General features: G+C 49.8%; 2 protein-coding genes across 8 annotated transcripts; one reads left to right on the top strand and one right to left on the bottom strand.

Moving 5' to 3' along the window:
- Positions 1-51: 51 nt before the first annotated feature.
- On the bottom strand, positions 52-3,785 carry LOC114794302 (dynein light chain 1, axonemal). Of its 2 annotated transcripts, XM_028986780.1 has the most exons (8): positions 3,755-3,785; positions 3,107-3,145; positions 2,921-3,030; positions 2,772-2,827; positions 2,637-2,692; positions 2,396-2,522; positions 2,090-2,230; positions 52-654 (listed from the first exon to the last, which is right to left on the bottom strand). In XM_028986780.1, the coding sequence occupies exons 1-8, from the start codon at positions 3,755-3,757 to the stop codon at positions 593-595; spliced, it is 594 nt and encodes a 197-aa protein (XP_028842613.1). In that variant the 5' UTR covers positions 3,758-3,785; the 3' UTR covers positions 52-592. The 2 variants fall into 2 exon arrangements, with proteins under 2 accessions (XP_028842613.1, XP_028842603.1); XM_028986770.1 differs by lacking the exon at positions 3,755-3,785 and having other exon boundaries at positions 3,107-3,747.
- An 857-nt stretch (positions 3,786-4,642) lies between these two features.
- On the top strand, positions 4,643-21,308 carry LOC114800297 (alpha-(1,6)-fucosyltransferase-like). Of its 6 annotated transcripts, none has more exons than XM_028997470.1 (11): positions 4,643-5,028; positions 12,220-12,328; positions 16,250-16,661; positions 17,056-17,129; positions 17,241-17,403; positions 17,846-17,960; positions 18,092-18,329; positions 18,454-18,700; positions 18,798-18,974; positions 19,058-19,208; positions 20,067-21,308. In XM_028997470.1, the coding sequence occupies exons 3-11, from the start codon at positions 16,459-16,461 to the stop codon at positions 20,394-20,396; spliced, it is 1,698 nt and encodes a 565-aa protein (XP_028853303.1). In that variant the 5' UTR covers positions 4,643-5,028; positions 12,220-12,328; positions 16,250-16,458; the 3' UTR covers positions 20,397-21,308. The 6 variants fall into 6 exon arrangements, with proteins under 6 accessions (XP_028853303.1, XP_028853311.1, XP_028853347.1 ...); XM_028997478.1 differs by having other exon boundaries at positions 12,220-12,349; XM_028997496.1 differs by lacking the exon at positions 4,643-5,028 and adding an exon at positions 5,307-5,619.
- The last annotated feature ends 815 nt before the right edge of the window (positions 21,309-22,123 follow it).

Here is a 22,123-nt window from a genome sequence, read left to right as displayed (position 1 = left end):
GTCAGAAACTTGAGAACTTGTCTGAAAAATAAAGACAAGAACCAAATCAAATAAGCAGACAGCTGCTTTATTACAATTCAACGAGACTTTAAATATTTATATAAACGTGCCTAATAATTTAAAACAAAGTAAAAAAAAAACGTTATAGAAAATATGCATTATTTCCCTTAGAGTCGTGCAGAGGAACGTGTCATAAGGCTGTTAATGTGCTTAAGCAAACAGCTAAATACACTTAATTAAAAAAATGTAATCAAATAAAAAAAATCTTCAAATTTGTGCCACAGACAGAGAAAATCTGCACCACGATTGTGTACGCAGCTCGGCCAGTAAACCACTCTTTGTAATGATGAGGTGTTGTGAGGTGTTGACCGGTGCATTGTGGGAAACTGTTCCGCAGCCCTCCTCCTCATAGCTGGTTAGTGTCATGCACCAGTCTCAGACGCCGCCAACTAATGCTGCGCTGACTGTGTGCTTCTGGGAAAAGAGTCTCTTCTACGGTACTGACACAGTGTAAAAAGAGACTCCAGATTTCAAATGTGCTGGTGCTCAGATCTTCAGAAATAAACAAAAAAAAAAAAAAAGGGAACGTCAGTTATGGAGAACGTGTGTTAACTCTTTCCGTCTCTTCTTCTTCCTGTTTGATCACAGGGTGACCTGCAGAAGAAGAAGGACATACTGTAAGTGAATATATATCCCACGTCTAATCACCTCCACCTTTTTAACATGATGGTATCACACACACACACACACACACACACACACACACACACACACACACACAGGAATGGAGGGCCACACCAGGCCTCTTACACATATTTAGAGAAGAATTTCCATGACTTTTCAATTACTCTAAGGCAAATTTCCATGACCATTCGTTCACTGAAGTTTCTGTGCAAAGTCTAATTTGTCAAAATATAATTAAACTAATCTGATGACGTTGAAAAGCCTAAAGGTCCCCTGACATGAAAATGGCGATAGGTGTAAAGAGTGCTTTGGCCAATCTGCTTCACTCTTCAGAGAGCAGCAGCTCAGAGATAAGTTGTCCCCTTATGACGTCATAAAGGTAACACAACTTCCTGTCTGCTTCAAACATTGTGGTTGGTGAATGGTGTTGATGACGTCATTTCCGCGAATGGCCGCTCAACTTCTATAGGTCACTCTCCTCCTCGTCCCGCCTCTTTCCTCCTCATTAGCATTTAAAGCTACAGATACCGAAACGGTGCATCCTGGGAAATCTCATAGTGGGACTGGATCAAAGTGCCTGTAATTTTGCACAGAGGCTGAATTTCAGAAAGACACTTTAGACATAGTATAATGGGGACCAACAAGACTGATATAAAAGCAAAATTTTTCATGTCAGGGAAACTTCAACTTAGATGACATTGTTTCTAATGGACCCATCAGGTTCCAGCAGAGATCATCATTTGAATATTCATATTTTACGTACGACTTTGTATAGATACATGGACATCAAATATCAATATTCTGATGCTGTTGAGCGTTTATTTTGTGAGGTCGGAAGAGATAAGGATCAGTGTGCGACTACAACCTCCTGTCCTGTAGATGGCGCTGTACAGCTGGGTATTTCGAATTGCTGCCTGGCATTTCAGGCAGAGTGAGGCAGCACCTTGTATATCAGCTCTGTTTTTACATTTTCAGTGAACTGTAGAATATTGCAATATGTACAGTATCACGACATTGTGATATAATCGATTCGTGTATTGTGAGATCCTTGCCAATACACACCCCTATTATACTGTGCGTACTGTTGTACCGACAATAAATCTCTTCAATCTTGACTTTTAAAAGGAGATGCACAGCTGAGAATGTTATATGGAATATGGAAGCAACGCACACAACACCACGTGACGTGGTTCCCTACGTAAAGCCAGCAAAGATACTACAGACCTGCGCTGGCTTTAAACGTAGAGAAATGTTTCTCATGCGGTCTTACGGGAACTAAGTACTTCCTTATACATCCGCGTTTCAATGACTAGGTGTTTATCTCGTATTTCAAGACCTTTTCACAAGAAAATTGACTGTTCCAGGTTCTTAATGACCGTAGGAAGCCTGCATATGTGCTTCTCACCATCCAGTTTCTTCAGCTTTGGGAGCCTCCTGGTGGCCTCCTCTAGCCAGTTCCCATCCTGTGAGTGTTTCTCCTCCAGGGGGTTTCCAACAAACACCAGGTCCACCAGTGCAGGCAGGTCTGCCAGCTTCTGGAACTCAGCTGCAAGCAGACCCCCACATTACACCCCCCCTTCCTCACACAGATGTTGCTACGACTGGCTTAAAGAAAGGTGTGAGGAGCGAGAAACATTAAATCGTCTGAGGAACGTCTGAGGAACGCGACTAATGAGAAAAAAAACTGAACATGCACTGCTGTCACACTCACCCCACTCCTTCACCAGGTTGTTGGATATGTAAAGCACTTTGAGCTTCTTCATGACGTGAATGCCCTTCAGCTTGTCTATCTGGTTGTAGGAGATCCACAGCTCCTCCAGAGAGTCGCCTACGGCCTCCTGCAGGACGGAGACGCGCGGGACAGGAGGAAGAAGAAGAAGTTCTCCGGGTTGAAACAGGTTCTACTGAGTTTACCGCGGCCCAGAGGAGGGGAACGCTGGGAATTGGCTTACCAGTCCATTCAGGTTCTTGATGTTGTTCCGTCCCAAGGACAGAATCCGGAGATTCTCTGCAACAGAGGGGAAGGTGAATACAGCAGTCACCTGTTCTCCACCGCGTTCTATACGGCGCTCGCCGCTCGTACTCACTCAGGCCATTTAAGTTGGCAATTTTCTCAATGCAGTTCGTGGACAGCGAGAGTCTCCTGGTCAGCGGGGGGAAAAGAGTGACATCATGGACACGGCGCTTAAAGGAAAGGGTCTTTAAATGGGCCCGTGGGGGGAAAGACCTGACTCACTCGCAGCTGACCAGGGCGGCGAGCGAAGCGTCCATTTTCTCGATGGGCGGGATCTGGCTGTAGAGTTTCACCGCCGTGGCCTCAGCTGCCTTCTCCCCTGTCTTCTCCTCCTGGTGGAACACACAGCCCCAGCTGAAACCTTCTCCACCTGTACTTACCCGGTAACGGCGTCGGCAGAATACAAACCCATTTCACCAGCGCTTCTTTTATGGTCGTCGCTTTCGCCTGAAACCGAACACAAAACATTACCCTTGCGGAAAAGACTGCACAATAACACTCAAGTCCTCCAGATCACGGAACAAAACCATAATGCATGATATACTGCAGTCTATGGCTATACAAATGACTGATTACCACTCTGACCAGCTGATCAGGGTTCTGACCACTCAGGGCTCTGACCACTCAGGGTTCTGACCAGGTGATCAGGGTTCTGACCACTCAGGGCTCTGACCAGGTGATCAGGGTTCTGACCAGCTGATCAGGGTTCTGACCACTCAGGGTTCTGACCACTCAGGGCTCTGACCAGGTGATCAGGGTTCTGACCACTCAGGGTTCTGACCAGGTGATCAGGGTTCTGACCACTCAGGGCTCTGACCAGCTGATCAGGGCTTTCAATTCTAAACACAAGCCAGTCAAGGCAGAAGGAGCCCGAGTTAGCTGCCTATGCTAACGGCTACTCGCTTTAATAAGCCCCACGCCAGCGCAGGAAGCGGAACTGCGGGAGCAATTTACACAAATTTACGCGCAAATGAAAGCAACGTGACACGCGGCGGCGCGTTTATCCCGCGTAAAGCTGCCAGGGACGCCGTGCAGAACCGTCCTGTCCCCACTCACCATGTTGTCCGCGGGTTGCTATGGCACTGGGCGCGGTCTGCGCATGCGCAGCCCCCGACGTCACACAGTAAACAGCAGCATGATTCGGACTTCGCATTAAACATGCACAGAATATGCATGCAGAGGACTTTTCTCCATAAATATATTATTACGTATATCAAATAGACCAAATATGAATCGTTATTCATACATCAAACATACATTATATATTGCTCACTAAGGTTCTAAAAATGTATTTCTAGCAAATACTTTTGCAGTGTCATCGTCAATTTGTTTCTTTTCTGCTTCCGAGACAAACTGTTACACCTGCCACTGCAAGGTCCCACTAGGACAAGATTACCATCCACTTCACCTATACTGTTTTGGCTGCTAGGTGCTCTGGACTTGTTTAGGTTCTGGATTGGTTGGATCTAGATCACCACCCAGACAGGACATGCAACGTTGCAGGCGTCATGTCTGAGCAGCTTTGGAATGGAATTGGGATCAAATTAAACCAGGACAATATATTCAGGACAATGATCTGTTCAAAATAAAGGGTTAATGTTTGTGCAATTGACCCCGCAGCTACTCAATGCGCTGCTCCTATTTCACCACGTGGTGGCGGCACTTTAATACCAATATGCGTGCAAATAAAAACGATAATAAATACCACAAGTACAAAGGCACTTAATAGTCCAACTAACGTCGTCAGTGTGATAAGAAGATTACTTAGTAACGTGTGTGTTTCTGGTGAATTGTTTCCGTACGGCCATTTCGTCACAGAATGGAAATGCAGAACGAACCACATCCCATTTTTATTTTTATTTCCCTGTGTTTCGCAGTGGCGATGAGCGGAGTAAACCGCTAGAGTGAAACGGTCTGACCCGCGCATGCGCAGTGCCACTCGAGCGCCGCTTCATGGGGGTTGCCAGAATGGGGCGTGAAAATCCGCCTGGTTGGCTTTTTCTTTTAACAACCGACGCCATCTGCATAGATTAACCGCAACTCTTCCGACCACACGCAATGCTTTCAGCGCGACGGCGGGCGAATGGTGTGACGCTGACTGGGTACTTTCCACGGAGAACGTTGCGTGTTGGACGGACGCGTCCTGGCAACCGTGATCTCCGGCGGCGGCAGCAGCAGCAGTAGAGGTGGCGGCGGCGGCGGCGGTCCGCGGATACCAGGCGGCCGCTCCACACTTCCTCTCCCCGCTTCCCCACCTCACGCAGGTCCGCCGCCCAGCGCCTCGACCGGACTCGGACCGGCACCCGCCCGCCGCGGGAACCAGGAGGCAGGTGAGGGCTCTCGGCTCTCTGTCGGCGGGAGGCAGCGGCCTGTTGCTGGCGGCGGGGCCGCCGCTGCAGCGACCGAGTCCGGGACACCGACGCTCCCGACCCGCGCCCGTCCCGCCTTATACGCGCCGCGGAGACAAAAGCGCGGCGGCCGTCCGGCTCCGCCGGTTCACGTCCCACCGGGGTCTCTTTGTGTTCCGTTCGAGCCGACCTGCAGCACCCACGCCCTGCTACGGTCAGTGGGTGCTGGAGCCCGATGCCTGCTGACCGGCGTGTGTGTGTGTGTGTGTATAATATTGTGTAGAACCGCGCATGAACGCGTGTTTTCTGTGTGTTGGTAAATGTTCTGGGTCACGTGATAGCGCCACACACTGTCACCTGGCGTAAAAGTGAGCGCCAGGCGACGTCCCATCTCGCTGCGTGTCGCCGGCGAACGAGTCGGTGTGTTTTGTCCCGGTCAGGTCCCGTCTCCGGTCCCCTTTGGTTTTCAGGTGAACTTGAGGATTCCTGCTGTGGGTCAATATTTGTTTATATGGTTTCACAAGAACCTTCTGGTACCAGCCCTGGTGAGGGAGGAATTTCTACAGAAGACTAGTAAGTGAAAGTGAAGTGATTGTCATTGTGAAACACTGCAGCACAGCATACAGTGACGCGGTGAAACGTGTCCTCAGCTTTTAACCGTCACCCTTGGTGAGCAGTGGGCAGCCATGACAGGCGCCTGGGGAGGAGCGTGTGGGGACGGTCCCTTCATCAAGGGGACCTCAGTGGCACCTTGATATTGGAACCGGCAACCTTCTGATTACTGGTCAGTTTCCTTACCCGCTAGGCCACCACTGCCCCAGGATAAATCAGTAGTTACAGGGACAGTCCCCCCTGGAGACACTCAGAAAGAGAAGTGATTGATTGTCATTATGAAGCACTGCACACGGTGACGTGGTGAAATGTGTCCTCTGTATTTAACCGTCACCCTCGGTGAGCAGTGGGCACCATGACAGGCGCCCGGGGGGCAGTGTGTGGGGACGGCGCCTTGCTCAGTGGCACCTTCTGATTATGGGGCCGCTTCCTTAACCGCTAGGCCACCACTGCCCCACTTAAACTCGGGGTTCACGATGGTAGTAAGTGGGGTTCCAACCTGGGACTTTGTGCTCTTCTGGTCTGCTTGGCTACTACCACCCCAGAATGTACAGAACAGCGGCAGAAAGGAATTTGCCCAGGACAGATGCTGCTGGACCCCGGCGTATCGATACATGATCAATATCAATGACCGAATGTGAGAAGATTGCAACCTGATTAGTCCAGAAGGTTCTGTTGGGTCCGATCCCTGTTGAAGCTCCGGTGTAATAATGATGATGATGGTTGTGGTTTCAGGTGGGGCGGGGTTTTTTCCGCTGGTCACACATTAGTCAGCACGACCCGCCCACCCGTACAGGCTGATAATGGTGGGTAATTTATGGGTAATCTGTGGCGTGGTGTTTGTCTGCGTGAGTGTGTTCAGGGTGTTGTGTTTTATCCCATAAAACTGTTACACATTAACAACAGCAGTTTTCCGCACTCCTGCTATATTTATAACTACACACACACACACATACACACACACACGCACCAGTAAGATCAGAGGAACAGTAAACTGTTCATTTGTGTTGGACGGTGAAAGTTATTGAGATGGTTTATCTGGAAAAGGAGATGTTTACGTTTACGGCGTTTACCAGGAGCCCTTATCCAGAGCGGCTTACAACCAGTAGTGACGGGGACAGTCCCCCCCTGGAGACACTCCGGTGTCCTGCTCAGGGACCCGATGGTAGTAAGTGGGGTTTGAACCTGCGACTCTGTGGTCTCCCTTTTTTATAAGTGAGTGTGTTACCCGCTAGGCTTCCGCACACACACAGCTGATGGGTGCGGTCTGGTGTGTGTGTGTGTGTGTGTGTGTGTGTGTGTGTCAAGTAGTGGTGGAAAGGTGACATTTCCTCCACCACCATCTTCTGCGGGGTTTATCAATATAGAATCGGGCAGATGAGCTGAATCAATAATGCCGTCAGTATCAATAAAAAATAATCAATTCCAGTCCCTGTCCCGTATGGATGTGGAACATGTGGTGGATCTAAATGCTTGGGGCGGAGTCAGGACTCTGACCTCTGTCCTTTAGCCGACCTCTGACCTCAGATCAGTTTGGATGTTTCCTGCTTTTTGATAAAGGTGCTTACAACCTCCACCCCGCTGAGATCATAAAGGGGTGGAGCAACTGGCATGTGGGCGTATCATTATGGGTCAAGCCCCTCCCACGTTCTCTTTCTGAAAGTTGACATCATGATCACGCACTGACCGTGTCTGCGTGACCCCGGGTGACCTCCGTGAGCGTCACAGTGACCAGTTTGCCACCCCAGGCCCCGGTCACATGACACCACCGAGCAGGACGAGTGGACAAATCGGGACAGACGGGCGCAGAATCGAGTGCCCTGAGGCGGCGGCGTTGGCGCTGCTATTACGCCCTCTCCACTCCATCAACGTGCAGCGCCGCAGAAGAAACGCGCATCTTCAGGCCCCCGCCCGTCACCGGGCGGCTTCGTACAAGCGACGCACGGCACAATTACGACTTTGCGTCTTGGCAATAAAAAGTCATTGTGGTCGACGTGATGTTTCAGGTTCGATGTGACAATGTCTGCGAGATCTTCCACACCAGCAGCACTCCGACTGAAGATGGTGACGGACCTCCTCCAGAACACGCGACCAGGTGTCTGGTCGGTCTTTAAAAAAAAAAAAAAAGATTTCTTTCTGTTTTGTCAGCGACCTGAGATGCTGCTGCTGAAGACGTGTTTCACCAGCGCCTGGCTATGGTTCATTCGGCGTGTCCAGCAGGTCAGATCGGGCTTTCCGGCGGCCACGGATTGCTGCATGAACAGGTCACGCTGGCCAAGAATTCCTTCAGAATTCAGCCCTTTTACCGCGCCATACAGAAACCAGTTCATGAACGGGGCTGGTTACTCAACTGCCGTCTTGTGGGTTGAAACTTGGAATAGCGAACGTTCCGGCTTTCGCTCATGTTGGTGCGACCGGCGTTCTAATTCAGCCACACGGCCCCGAAAATCATATTTCTGTTTTCTGTCCATCTCACGGCACCGGCGTTGAACGGATGTAATGATAGTTATTACTGTAATCTGCCATTTCTGTAAGATAAGTGCTAGTAGCCTAGTGGCTACGACACTAACCTCTGAACCAGAAGAGCACAAAGTCTCAGGTTCAAACCTCATTTGAGCAGGACACTTAATCCTGAGTGTCTCCAGGGGGGGGGACTGTCCCTGTCACTACTGGGGGCAGTGGTGGCCTAGCGGGGGCAGTGGTGGCCTAGCGGTTAAGGAAGCGGCCCTTTAATCAGAAGGTTGCCGGTTCGAATCCCGATCCGCCAAGGTGCCACTGAGGTGCCACTGAGCAAAGCACCGTCCCCACACACTGCTCCCCGGGCGCCTGTCATGGCTGCCCACTGCTCAGCAAGGGTGATGGTCAAATGCAGAGGACACATTTCACTGTGTGCACCGTGTGCTGTGCTGCTGTGTATCACAAGTGACAATCGCATCACTTTACTGATTGTAAGTCACTCTGGATAAGGACGTCTGGTAAATACTGTTTATGTAAAAAGTCTAGCCTCCCTTTCACCTCCTCAGCATCCATTTTAGGGTGGTAGTAGCCTAGTGGGTAACATGCTCGCCTATGAACCAGAAGACCCAGGTTCAAATCCCACTTACTACCATCATGTCCCTGACCAAGACACTTAACCCTTAGTGTCTCCAGGGGGGGACTGTCCCTGTAACTACTGGGTGGTAGTAGCCTAGTGGGTAACATGCTCGCCTATGAACCAGAAGACCCAGGTTCAAACCCCACTTACTACCATCGTGTCCCTGAGCAGGACACTGAACCCTGAGTGTCTCCAGGGGGGGACTGTCCCTGTAACTACTGATTGTAAGTCGCTCTGCATCGAAAAAATCGTAATGGAAAATTTTCTAGCGTCCCGTTGAGGAATCCAAGCTCCGAAGAATTAAATATGTTGGCGCGTGGCTGCTGCCGAAATCTGAAATTGCGGTTTGACTTGTTCGCGACGTGCTCCTCGTAACTTGTCCTCTAACGAGGAACGTGGCCGCCCGTTATCTCCTCGGAATCCGGTGGAGCGCCGGCGGTGAACTCTGTATAGCTGCTGTCATCAGAGGATTATGTTTTGTGGAACGGCAGAAATGCGAGACGTGGCGGAACTGGTCCTTCGCCGTTCAGGAGCACGGAGGACGAGGAACGGCGGGACGGACTGACCCCTCCCGTGTTCCCGCAGGCTCACCTGCCATGTCCCCGTGTTCTGCTGACCTCCTGACCTGCTCGTACGGTCAATAAGATCAATAAACCCGGAACCCGGCTGCCCTCCGACTATCCGATTCCGATTATCGATGCATCACGCCGCACCCCATCAGCTTTTCTGCGTGGCTTCACGTGATCTTTTAGATGCGACGAGAGTTACGGCCCCGTCCGAACCAGGCGTTTTTCTGCCGAAATGCTGGACGCCGGTGAAACGGTAAAAACGTCCGCGTGGACGAGGTGGAACCCGGACCCGCACCCGGGACGCAAGGTCCGGTGATCCGTCGTGGAATGTGACCTCTGAGGCCGGCCGGGCAGGATTTCGCCACTAAGAGGATTGTGGGCGGGGCCTGCCGGATTGGCCCGATTGGATCGCCGTTCCCTGAGTCAGGAGAGTAACTCGATGTTCTGTGGACCTTCGCCTTGCGGACTCCCTCGGGTCGCCTCCGCGGTGCAGCAGGGATGTAACCAATGGAAACGCAGCGTGCACTGGACTGTTCCAGAACTACACTTGTAGTGTGTGTTTGTGTGTGTGTGTGTGCGCGTGTTTTTCATCTCCTTTTTTCTCCACCTTTGGTCTCCTCCGGAATTTTTCAGCCGTTGGACCTCACCGACTGTGCAGAACGTCTCCTCGCTCGGTGTCTCCTGCAGATATTGACTGCTTTACCTAAAATGTGGGGCAGACGGCCTGTCCCGGGGTCCCTGCTGGCGTGGGGATCCAGACTGGACCCCTGCAGCATTACAGTCTGGTCGAGCTTCACGGGGAAATACGCGCAGCATCGTGTCCGTGACACATGCGCACACACACACACACACACACACACACACGTGTGTGCTTGAACGGAAGTTTGTGTTTAATCTGATTAGTGGATTATCGATCTAATCCTGATCGCTGCACGGAGCTGAACTCGGATCAGGATTAGACGGCCTTGCACACGGAGGGGTTACCTGAGCACCGTACAGGTGTGTGTGTGTGTGTGTGTGTGTGTGTGTGTGTTGCTGTACGTACACCTGATCCGCCAGAGCGAGGCTGGTAACCGAGCAGTAATAATGGCAGCGTGTGTGTAGCCTGCGACTATAAACGGCTCTTTAACTATAAACGGTTCCTATGGCAGCCATGTCCACCAACACGCCTTCTTCTACGCCATCAACCAGGATTTTCACAGCCAATCATAACGGAGAATTCTGGCGTCTAATTGTACTGGGAGTGGTACCAACCCACGCATTTGCTTTTGTGTGTGTGTAGGGTGGTAGTAGCGTAGCGGGTATGAACCAGAAGACCCACTTACTACTGAGCGTCTTCAGGGGGACTGTCCCTGTGACTACTGATTGTAAGTCTCTCTGGAAAATGTGTGTGTGTGTGTGTGTGTGTGTGTAATCCCTGTGGTTTGTCTCTCCTGGACACGCACCCCGCATTCCTGTGTTGGTGCTGTGTAACCGTAAACACACGTTTGCCGCTCCATTATCTCTCCTCTCCATCGCACTGGTCCTTTTCCCCAGAAACTGGGCGGAGTCTGGGGCCGTTCCTCTATTATGTTTCCTGTGGGTCCGGGTTGTGTTCCCGGTGAACATGAGAGGGGTTATTAGTTTGTTTATTTCACCAGGATCCTCAGAGGCAAGTTTCGGCTTTACGGTCATGACCGTGAGGACTTGCTGGTCTCCTGCTGGTGGGACGGTAGAACGAATTGTCTGTTTCAGTGTGTAGTTGGCCGGGAGGAAATGGTCCAATCGCGTCGTTCCTGCGCTCCGCGTCCTGGTATCTCACTGTTCCTTTGTGACACACACTTCTCTTGTTCTATGGCTTCTTATTTACATGCATTCATGAAAAGCTCCACCCCACACGTACAATGGAGCAGTGTACTGTGTGGCGACTCCATTGTGTAACGGATTATTTACATTCTTTTCTGTGGGACGAGTGACGTTTTACTGTCACAGATCAGAGTCGCCCTCTCTTGTGTGTGTGTGTGTGTGTGTGTGTGAGCTTCTTTTCCTCTGATTCACACTCTTTCTGAGAAGTGGGCGGAGCTACAGCACCAAGCCAACTGGTTTTCTCCTGATGATGATGATGATGACGATGATGCTCCTTTATTTTAAAAAAAATACGGCTTCCAGTTACTAAGTAAAGAGAATAAGAATAAAGGTCCAAAGTGAACAGAGCGGCCGCAACAAACATGAAGACGACGCTGCATATATTATTTTATTTGACTTTTATGCCACGTGTTAAAAGAACAATTTCTATTGCTATTGTGTGCATTAAACACTTGAATGTACACTTGTCTGTCTGATGAAACAATCCGGCCGGACATGTTCAGGGAACGAGGAGATCTGGTCGCTCTAAAGTAGTGGGCGCTACGCTAACTCTACACAACATTCATATGTTGAAGTCAACATATGAATGTCATTAAACGCTCAGTAATTTGGAAAGTGTTTATTCACCCCAAGAGGAGTCGTGTTTGTCCTAGTTGGACAAATTGATCAACAGTTCTGGTGTCGGTGGCAGGCATATACGCCATTTTTGACACATATTGAAAAATCATCATACCAGGGTGGTAGTAGCCTAGCGGATAACACACTCGCTGTGAACCAGAAGACCCGGGTTCAAACCCCACTTACTACCATCGAGTCCCTGAGCAGGACACTTAACCCTGAGTGTCTCCAGGGGGGGACTGTCCCTGTAACTACTGATTGTAAGTCGCTCTGGATAAGGGCGTCTGGTAAATGCTGTAAATGTAAATGTAATCATCCACGCATATTTAAAAAAAATGACACACGTTGCATCTTAATGTTACAAGATCACAACAATCTTCAAATTTATTCAAAATGCACTTCTTTTTTTTTTTTTTCTTTTCTCCAAAACCACAGGGTGCCGCAGAGTAAGGATGAAAGTGCCCCAGAGCCGCGGGTTGCCGACTCCTGATCTGGACCAATCATAGCGGCGGCAGCAGCATCAGTCTGGACCCGCCCACTCCCTGTACGTCACACGTCACCGTCGGTCAGTCACACGTGCACCAGGGTGAAGAGATGTTGATCGATGGCCCTGCGGTCTCGGGGGGACGATGGGTAGTTAGAATTCAGCTCTTACCACTGAGGGTTCGGCTCCAAAGCGCCTCCTTGTCCCCTGCACGTTCAGTGTTGCTCGTCCTTTTACGGCTGTCAAACGTGTGAAGGTTCCGGAGTTACGTCTCCTTGGACTTTATTAGACCCGCCCCCTCCTTGAGTGTTTGTGTGTGTGATGGTCATCTTCTTTCCATCAGAATTACTGTCAAAATGACACAGAATACGAAGCTTGTCCAGGTTCAGAGGTCGTCCTGGTCGCATGATTTTCTAGGACCGTCTGCGTGCCAGGTCAGCGCTGCGATGGCGACCGCCACGCCCGCTTCTGAAGAGGGAGGTGGTGAGAGCAGATGGCGCATGGTGCTTCCCCACCGGGGTAACAGATACACCATACAGTCGGGGGGGCGGGGCTGCGATGGCGGGGTCCACGTTTTCACGGAAGAACCTGATGTGCAGCAACACGCGTAGAAATAATAATGAGCTGAGGAGGTTCCACAGGGTGAGATGGACTTTGTGTGGGTGTGTGTGTCTGACTGGATAATGATTGTGATTTAATCGGTTTCCAGATTTATTTCTGGTCCTTCAGATGCGGCTGGTCAGGTGACTGTGTGACCTTGTACAATGTAGTCAGGTGGAATGATATTTAAAGTGATTCAGCCTCTCGGCCCATTCAGAACTGAATATTATTTAATTCTCTTTGTTTACCATTATTACATGATGTTGGTGAAGTTGGTGACGCCTTCATCGTCATCTTCACAGCATCTCCTTGTCCCCTCTGTCTCTCGCACATTCACACTGAGTTCATGGAACAATCCCGCCCTGCCCGCCTGCAACTTGTTCTTGTTGGATGTGTTGTTACCAGTCACCTGATACACACACACACACACACACACACACACACACACAGGTGTCACTTGAGACGTCCAGGTCACCCTGAACATGCAGTAAGCTGAGCTGAACTGTGCAGCTGCTGAATTTCACCATCAACAGCTCCGTTTGTATCTCCACTCCTCACACACACTTAGAGATGTTATGACCCAAATCTGGTCCTTGTTAACGTCACTCAGATCCATTCAGTTGACTTGCTGCCTGATAAATCCCGCCCACTACCAGGTAACCAATGATCTTCTCTTCACTTGTCATTATATCATAATACCAATCAATAACTGTGTGTGTGTGTGTGTTCTGGTTTTCTGGTGGCGGAGAAAAAAATTCTATGAAAATGTGACTTTGTGAGATGATTGAACACTAATACATTTACAGCATTTATCAGACGCCCTTATCCAGAGCGACTTACAACCAGTAGTAACAGGGACAGTCCCCCCCCGGAGACACTCAGGGTTAAGTGTCCTGCTCAGGGACACAATGGTAGTAAGTGGGATTTGAACCCGGGTCTTTTGGTTCATAGGCGAGTGTGTTACCACTAGGCTACTACCACCCTTTAATACGAGTTCCCCGAGACTGTCTGTTTCTGAAAAAACGCCGACACGACTTCTTGTCTGCGCCAAACATTGTGGTTTGTGGATTGTGTTGATGATGTCATTTCCACGAATGCCCCCTCAACTTCTATAGGCCGCTCTCCTCCTCGTCCCGCCTCTCTCATCCTCATTAGCATTTAAAGCTACAGACAGTGAAATGGCGCGTCCTGGGAAATCTCATTGTGGGATCAAAGTGGCTGGAATTCTCCACCAAGGCTGAATTTCGGAAAGAGACTTGTAGCTGCGTTTGGTTGGCGTTTCACTGGTGTTTGCTTAATGCTGTTTAGCGGGTAACACACACTCCTATGAACCAGAAGACCCAGATTCAAACCCCACTTACTACCACCGTGTCCCTGAGCAAGACACTTAACCCTGAGTGTCTCCAGGGGGACTGTCCCTGTAACTACTGATTGTAAGTTGCTCTGGATAAGGGCGTCTGGTAAATACTGTAAATGTAAATGTTCATCAGGATTTCCAAGAAAACATTGCATGCAGCGTTTATTTGACACATAAAGTGACTTAATGTAAAAGAAAATTGATTATATGAATCAATAATGGAATCGGGAGACCAGTGAATGTTCACACCGCTAGTGTTAATCCACTGGTTTCCACAGAAACAGCAGGTGGTGATTCTTTTCACCCAAAACAAGGACTCATACATGCATACACAGATGCATGCAAACTCATGCATGCACACACATACACACACACACACACACACACTTACACACACATATAAATACAACACTAAGACACGTGTGTGTGTGTTACATGTGTGTGGCAGAATTATATATAAGCACTGCCGCAAATCTTTAAAAAATAATGTCTGATGCATTCTATGAAGCTGACATGCATAATGCATTGTGAAAACATTAAAAATAGATCTTTTTATTTGTTATGCACCACTTTAATATAGAACGTGCCTGTGGCGACCATTGAAAATATTGTTGAAAAATCTGAGAGCATTTTACTTCCCGGCGTGCAGGGGCTGTGTTTTAGATTCCGACTGAAGAGCCAGGGTTTAATTCCTGCGCTGTGATCAATTATTAATGATTAATGAAAAATATAAATGGGTCTTGATTAGAATGAGAATTTTACAAGCACGGAGCCATCCTGGCGTATGTTTGAGCCAAGATCTGGTTTCTCAAAGTGCATAAAGTTTCATTTCCTTTCTGAAAGCGGCATCCTGCCCAGCGGTGAGGCAGTAGCTGCCAGTCAGCAACACTGAAACACTCCCACTGGTTGCCAAGGAGATGTGGGGCGGAGCTGATTGATTTTGTGTTGACGACAACGGACATTTATCTTCTTTTAGCTGCTCCCACTAGGTGTCGCTACGGCGGATCAGCCGGTCTGGTTCTGACACAACCCTCCCCCAGACCTGGGACCGTCACCAACAAATACACCGCCCCACTGCACTGTTACCAACAAATACACAGTCACCTGCGTCCTCAGTGGCTGGGCTCAATATCTGTGATCAGTTTTTAACCCCGGGTCAAATCAGGATGAGACAACGCCCGGCTACACAACCCCACTGCATCGCCTGTCTACATCAAACTGCAGCACAGCACGCGGTGACACGGTGAAACGTGTCCTCTGTATTTAACCATCACCATTGGGCACCATGACAGGCGCCCGGGGAGCAGCGTGTGATCAAGGGGGCCTCAGTGGCACCTTGGCAGTTTAGAGATTCGAACTGGTGACCTTCTGATTTTCGGGTCCGGTGTTTTACCCGCCAGGCCACCACTACTCCTTGCCGCCCGACTTCAACACCCGTCTACACCGCTTGACCACAACACAACATCAACAACAACAACATTTCTTTCTTATATAGCCCAAAATCACATACAGTATGTCTCAATGGGCTTTGACAGGCCCTGCAGTTGACACCCCCCACACTTGACCCTTCTGCACACAAGGAAAAACTCCACACAAAAAAAAAAAACTCTAGGAGAGAGAAACAAAGAAAGGAAGAAACGTTGGGAAGGAGTGATACAGAGAGGGACCCCCTTCCAGGGTAGAGTGAGCCTGCAAATGGTGTCAGTGCAGGGTTGGGGATGATATAATAATAAGTCCTACAGTTGTAGGGTTGGAGAAGTCCAGGATGTAGTCAGTGTCATGGTCTAGATTACGTGTCCATAATGGTCCATTTGAAGATCCCTATAGCTGTAGTTGTAACGGTGGTGGTGGCTGTGGTGACCCTCTGGTTTGTTTCATGGTATGTCTTTGTTAAGCAGTTGTCAGGAACACCTTGCTGCACAATTCGTAGTGCGATGCAGTGAAAGTAGCAACGTGGCTTATTAACTTGGCCTCGGTGAGAGGAAGCAGCTCAACATCCTTATTTGTTTCCTGTGTTCTGACAGGGGGATTCTAGACCAGGACCTGCACTGACCCTGGATCAGTGGCCGGAGGACTGGACCAGACACAGCAGCCATGTTTTAATGCAGCGAAGACTGACTTTCCTTTGAAACGATGATGATTATGAAGATGCCGGGAGGGGCGGCATTGTGACCCTGACAACACACACACTCTCTCTGACCCCAGCCCCGAGTCGGGCAGCACCAAGATAAACATGAGACCATGGACTGGGTCGTGGCGCTGGATTATGCTGGTTCTGTTGGCCTGGGGAACCCTGCTGTTCTACATCGGGGGGCACCTGGTGCGTGACAGTGAGCATCCGGAACGTTCCAGTCGGGAGCTGTCCAAGATCCTTGCCAAGCTGGAGCGTCTCAAACAGCAGAACGAGGATCTGAGGAGGATGGCCGAGACACTGCGGTCAGTTCATTTCATTTGAATAAACTCCACAGGAGAAATGAAATACATCGTAATAGACGTCATTTTAAACTCAAGTGTATATAGCTGTTGGTTTTTGTGTGTGTGTGTGTGTGTGTGTGTGTGTTTATGGACATGTCCACTACTTATCTCTTGCACCTGGCTGTGGTGAAGGATGTTAGCCAGACAGGACACACCTAAACACACACACACACACACGTAAAAGTTTAAAGATTAATTGAGTGCAGTCATTTAACTGTAATGACACACCAAACCCGAGGTACCGTCTCTCGTTTAATATTAAATCTACTGTTGCTGATGTCTTTCCCTATGATGTGTTAATCTGTCTGCCTTTTTAACACACACACACACACACACACACATACTGCCTCTCCAGGCTGCCTGAGGGTCCAGTGGAGGGTGCTGTGGCCGTTCGGCCAAAGGAACCGATCAAGAGTGTGCCAGCTGATGGTGAGATCACACACACCATTGCATTTCCATCGTTAAAAGTTACTAGGCAAACCGCATGCTGTGAAGTTCATTGACATACGATATCGTGTCTGTGGTGACCTTTGACCCCAGGCCCTGGGAAGGACCAGGAGGAGCTGAGACGGAAGATAGAGAACGGTGTGAGGGAGCTCTGGTTCTTCACCCGCAGCGAGATAAAAAAACTTGCCAGCGTCGAGAGGGCGGAGCTACAGAAACATGTCGACACCCTGCTGCAGGACATGGGACACCAGGAGAGGTGACACACATACAATACTGTGTAGACGTCTCGGACACCGATATAAACCAGTGGAAACCACGTTAACGTAACAAATGCATGTCAATCGTTGATCAAATATTGATTTACCTTCATTTATTGCAGATTTTTTTTTAAATAATGACCTGTCTAGAGAAAGAGATTCTCTTCTCTGAGCACCAATTCAATATTGTTCTCCAATATTGTTCTACACACGCATCATTTACCAGACGCCCTTATCCAGAGCGCCCTATGATCAGTAGTGACAGGGACCGTCCCCCTGGAGACACTCCGGGTTCAGTGTCTTGCTATGAGTGTGTTACCCACTAGGCTACTACAGCTACCTACGTACACACACTCTCGCAACCAGGAAAACACGTACCCGTTGTGTTCCCGTTTCGGCCGTTGGCACCGTGCGTGACCTTTGAACCTTTGCGCTGCCCAGGTCAGTAATGATGGACCTGCACTACCTGAGCGAAGCTGACGGAGCAGGAGACTGGAGGGAGAAGGAGGCCAGAGAGCTGACCGCTCTGGTCCAGAACCGCATCACTTACCTGCAGGTACCCCGCCCTACTGTCACCTCACATTGGACCCACCCACATTGGGCCCTTCCTGTCCAAAGCACCACTGCTGACGAGATCTTGTGTGTGTGTGTGTGTGTGTGTGTGTGTGTGTGTGTGTGTGTGTGTAGAACCCTGCGGACTGTAGTAAAGCCCGTAAGCTGGTGTGTAACATTAATAAGGGGTGTGGCTACGGCTGTCAGCTGCATCATGTGGTTTACTGCTTCATGATTGCGTACGGCACGCAGCGGACCCTCATCTTGGAGTCACACAACTGGCGCTACGCCACCGCGGGCTGGGAGTCGGTCTTCCTGCCCGTCAGCGAGACCTGCACTGACCGCACCGGGACCTCCACTGGACACTGGTCAGGTGGGTCTGTTCCGTCCGACGTCTACCCCACACCTGATTCTCTCACGTGATTTGTTTAATGAATAAGAATTCATTCTAAATGTCAATTGCATCATAAAATGCACCAATTGCCTCTTGTCACCAGGTGAGGCGAATGACCAGAGCGTTCAGGTGGTGGAGCTGCCCATCGTGGACAGCCTCCACCCGCGGCCGCCCTACCTGCCTCTGGCCATCCCAGAGGACCTCGCCGACCGCCTGCACCGTCTCCATGGCGACCCATCAGTCTGGTGGGTGTCGCAGTTTGTGAAGTACCTGATCCGCCCTCAGCCTTGGCTGGAGAAGGAGATCCAGGAAGCCACCACCAGGCTTGGGTTCAAGCATCCAGTCATTGGGTGAGATGCTCCACCGGCTCCGCCCACTCTTCTGCCCATGCAGGGAGCTTTTTTCACCCACTGACAGGAACCGTGTGTGTGCGCGTGTGTGTGTCAGAGTGCACGTTCGGAGGACCGACAAGGTCGGGACCGAGGCGGCGTTTCACCCCATAGAGGAATACATGCAGCACGTTGAGGAACATTACAGCATGTTGGCGCTCAGAACCCACATCGACAAGAAACGCGTGTACCTCGCCACTGACGACCCCGCCCTGCTGCAGGAGGCCAAGACCAAGTGAGTGTGTGTGTGTGTGTGTGTCTGGGTGCATGTGTATAAGTATGCATGCTGAGTGTATGTCCTGTTTGCTCCTCCCACAGGTACCCTGAGTACGAGTTCATCAGTGATAACTCCATCTCCTGGTCGGCCGGCCTGCACAACCGCTACACTGAGAATTCCCTCAAGGGCGTCATCCTGGACATCCACTTCCTGTCTCAGTCCAACTTCCTGGTGTGCACCTTCTCCTCGCAGGTGCTGCTGCCTTTACTAACGGAATTTAAGGAAGTTGTGCAGAACGTAGGCCGCGTCCACATAAAAATGCTTTTCTGTAAAACGGCTTTTCAGTTCCTAAAAAACCTCCGTCCACACATGGATGCAGAGAATGTCCCGAACGCTGTTTTAATCCCCCTCCACACCTGTAGGTGGTGCTGTAACTCCCCGACCTCCTCGTTTGCCGTCTGGTTTTTCTCCAGCCTCGTCTTTTCATTAGAAATGTGCAGCGTATAGAGGATAAGTGGGCCAGCGGTGGCCTAGAGGTTAAGGAAGCAGCCCCGTAATCAGAAGGTTGCCGGTTCGAATCCCGATCCGCCAAGGTGCCACTGAGGTGCCACCGAGCAAAGCACCGTCCCCTCAGGGTGATGGGTTAAATGCAGAGGACAAATTTCACTGTGTGCACCGTGTGCTGTGCTGCTGTGTATCACATGTCACTTTACTTTAATACGCCAGGGACGAGTGGTGGAGTTGATGTGGAATAACTGCGTTTTAATAGTTTTACGTCCGTGTTAATGCGCCAGATCAGATACATTTACATTTATAGCATTTACCAGACGCCCTTATCCAGAGCAACTTACAGTCAGTAGTTACAGGGACAGTCCCCCCCTGGAGACACTCAGGGTTAAGTGTCCTGCTCAGGGACACGATGGTAGTAAGTGGGGTTTGAACCTGGGTCTTCTGGTTCATAGGCGAGTGTGTTATCCGCTAGGCCGCTACCACCACATAGAAACGTTACCGAAAAACGTTCTTATGTGGACGGGGCCCTGGTTCAGATAAAATTTCTCCTTGCTCATTGTGTGTGTGTGTGTGTGTGTGTGTGATTGTGCTTTCCTGCAGGTGTGCCGCGTTGCGTACGAAATCATGCAGACGCTCCACCCTGACGCCTCGTCCCACTTTCACTCTCTGGACGACATCTACTACTTCGGAGGGCAGAACGCCCACAACCAGGTGGCGATTTACAGGCACCAGCCGCACGGCACGGACGAGATCCCGCTGGAGCCCGGCGACGTCATCGGCGTGGCGGGAAACCACTGGGACGGCTTCTCCAAAGGGATCAACCGCAAGAGCGGCCGCACCGGCCTCTACCCCTCGTACAAGGTGAAGGAGAAGGTGGAGACGGTGAAGTACCCCACGTACCCCGACGCCGACAGGCTGCTGACGCCGTGAGACGCACCGCCACACCCGCTGCTCTTCAGGGTGGAGTCAGGAACAGGACTCCGCAAAAGGGAATGCACTTGTGTGTGTGTGTGTGTGAGAGAGCAGTTTAACGGTTTTAGTTGTGTGTGTGTGTGTGTGTATGTATGAGAGAGTGGTTTAATGGTTTTAGTTGTGTGTGTGTGTGTGTGTGGGGGGGGGATTTTAAGACTCGTTGCGGTGTGTTGGACGCTCTCTCTACCTGTTGATTTCTTGGGTGCCGACGCCCCCAGCGGGACAGTCGCGGGGATACGCACTGACTGACTCCGCCTCCGGGTAAATGAAGGGAATCTCGTGTCTCCGGAACCTTGTTTAAAACTGAAACAGAACCAGCTGGGTTCTGCAGCGGACGGACTGTGAGGAACCAATGAGAACCTTCAAATTTCTCCTCCATCTCCATCTGCTGTGAGCTGCAGGACCTTCCTCTCCTCCCGTCACATGACCACGCCTTCGCCACATTCTGCACCACACCTTCAGACGCGCCGTCGCCGTACTTCTCCTCCGTCCTCCTGCTCTTACTTTCTCACAACTGCCATAGTGCGCGTGCGACTTTTTTTAATTTGGTGCCTATAAGTTAAACAGATTATCTTACACTCCACAGCGCTTCTGTGTTTTTATTTGTTTGTTTGTTTTTATTGTTATTAACTAAAGTGGAAAATGAAAGGATGGTAATAATGAATGAATTATTATTATTATTATTATTATTACACCACATACCATCAATGTGGATATGAACGATGATGGTAAAAAAACTGATGGGAGTGGGAAACAGCCACTCATCAGGGTTTTCGTCCATCATGAACATCGTTGTCCATCATGAACATCTTCTCTCTGTTGGGGCATTGTCTTTGATGAAGCTGACCAATAAACCGGTCCACCAACCTGTCTTGTCTTTTTTTTTTTTTTTCCTGATCATTGCAGAAATAGGAGTAAATAAGCAGACGAACCTGTAATTATTTCAGCAGTGATTGATTATTAGTATTCAGTCTCATAACTGTGAACGTGTTGTCAGAAGATCCAGTTAACTATAGATTGAGAAGATTGGCCTCTTGAGACGACATTATACACCATCATCACTGCCCATGAAGGTATCTGTTGTGGTATCTGGGACCAAGGCAGCAGTAGCAGTTCCTTTACATCGTGTACGGTGGAGCCTCCACGGTTGAGACTTGTTGTCCAGCATATGCTACAGATTGATTCATTGTGATTTGATTGTCGTAGTGAATGAGGAACGAAGAGGTTCATGAATAGATGGGGATTTTGATGAAATGATCTGGTGAAACGATCTCTGTCCTATGAGTGCTGATGTGGGCTGAAGATCAGCTGGGCTTGTCATGATGTAACTATGTCTCGACTCCTTTGCTAGTTCTTATACAAAATCTGTACTTGGATCTGATATCCGTGGTAATTTAGGAGCAGCAGCCATGGTGGTCTTATCTCCACACACCAGCTGTCCCGACCCCCACCCAGCCCCTGAGAATGATCAGTCTTCCAAAATTCTACCTCATGAAGCCTGCAGAAAACTTCATTGTGTCCACATGCTGCTTGAATGATGGATGATTGACTTTTCATTGCCATTTCGGGATAGGAGGTAGTGCCATCCTGTTCAACCACTGAGCGTCCTTAAACAGGATGAAGCTCTGATGTTTCTTCATTCCTCCAAAGCTCGGCTTCTCCATTCAGGAGCACTTCATAAAAAC

The sequence above is a fragment of the Denticeps clupeoides genome, chromosome 1 (assembly GCF_900700375.1).
Source record: "Denticeps clupeoides chromosome 1, fDenClu1.1, whole genome shotgun sequence".
In the NCBI taxonomy this organism is placed as follows: Eukaryota; Metazoa; Chordata; class Actinopteri; order Clupeiformes; family Denticipitidae; genus Denticeps; species Denticeps clupeoides.
This window is presented reverse-complemented; position numbering and strand designations above follow the sequence as displayed.

Excerpts from the sequence above, each read along its gene's own strand:
- LOC114794302 (XM_028986770.1), bottom strand. The coding sequence starts at position 3,166 with ATGTTTTGTGTTCGGTTTCAGGCGAAAGCGACGACCATAAAAGAAGCG. Across the intron at positions 2,693-2,771 it reads TGCCAACTTAAATGGCCTGA|AGAATCTCCGGATTCTGTCC; the intron begins GTGAGTACGAGC and ends CCTCTGTTGCAG. Across the intron at positions 2,231-2,395 it reads CAACCTGGTGAAGGAGTGGG|CTGAGTTCCAGAAGCTGGCA; the intron begins GTGAGTGTGACA and ends GTCTGCTTGCAG.
- LOC114800297 (XM_028997514.1), top strand. The coding sequence starts at position 16,459 with ATGAGACCATGGACTGGGTCGTGGCGCTGGATTATGCTGGTTCTGTTG. Across the intron at positions 17,961-18,091 it reads ACCGCATCACTTACCTGCAG|AACCCTGCGGACTGTAGTAA; the intron begins GTACCCCGCCCT and ends GTGTGTGTGTAG. Across the intron at positions 19,209-20,066 it reads TGTGCACCTTCTCCTCGCAG|GTGTGCCGCGTTGCGTACGA; the intron begins GTGCTGCTGCCT and ends GCTTTCCTGCAG.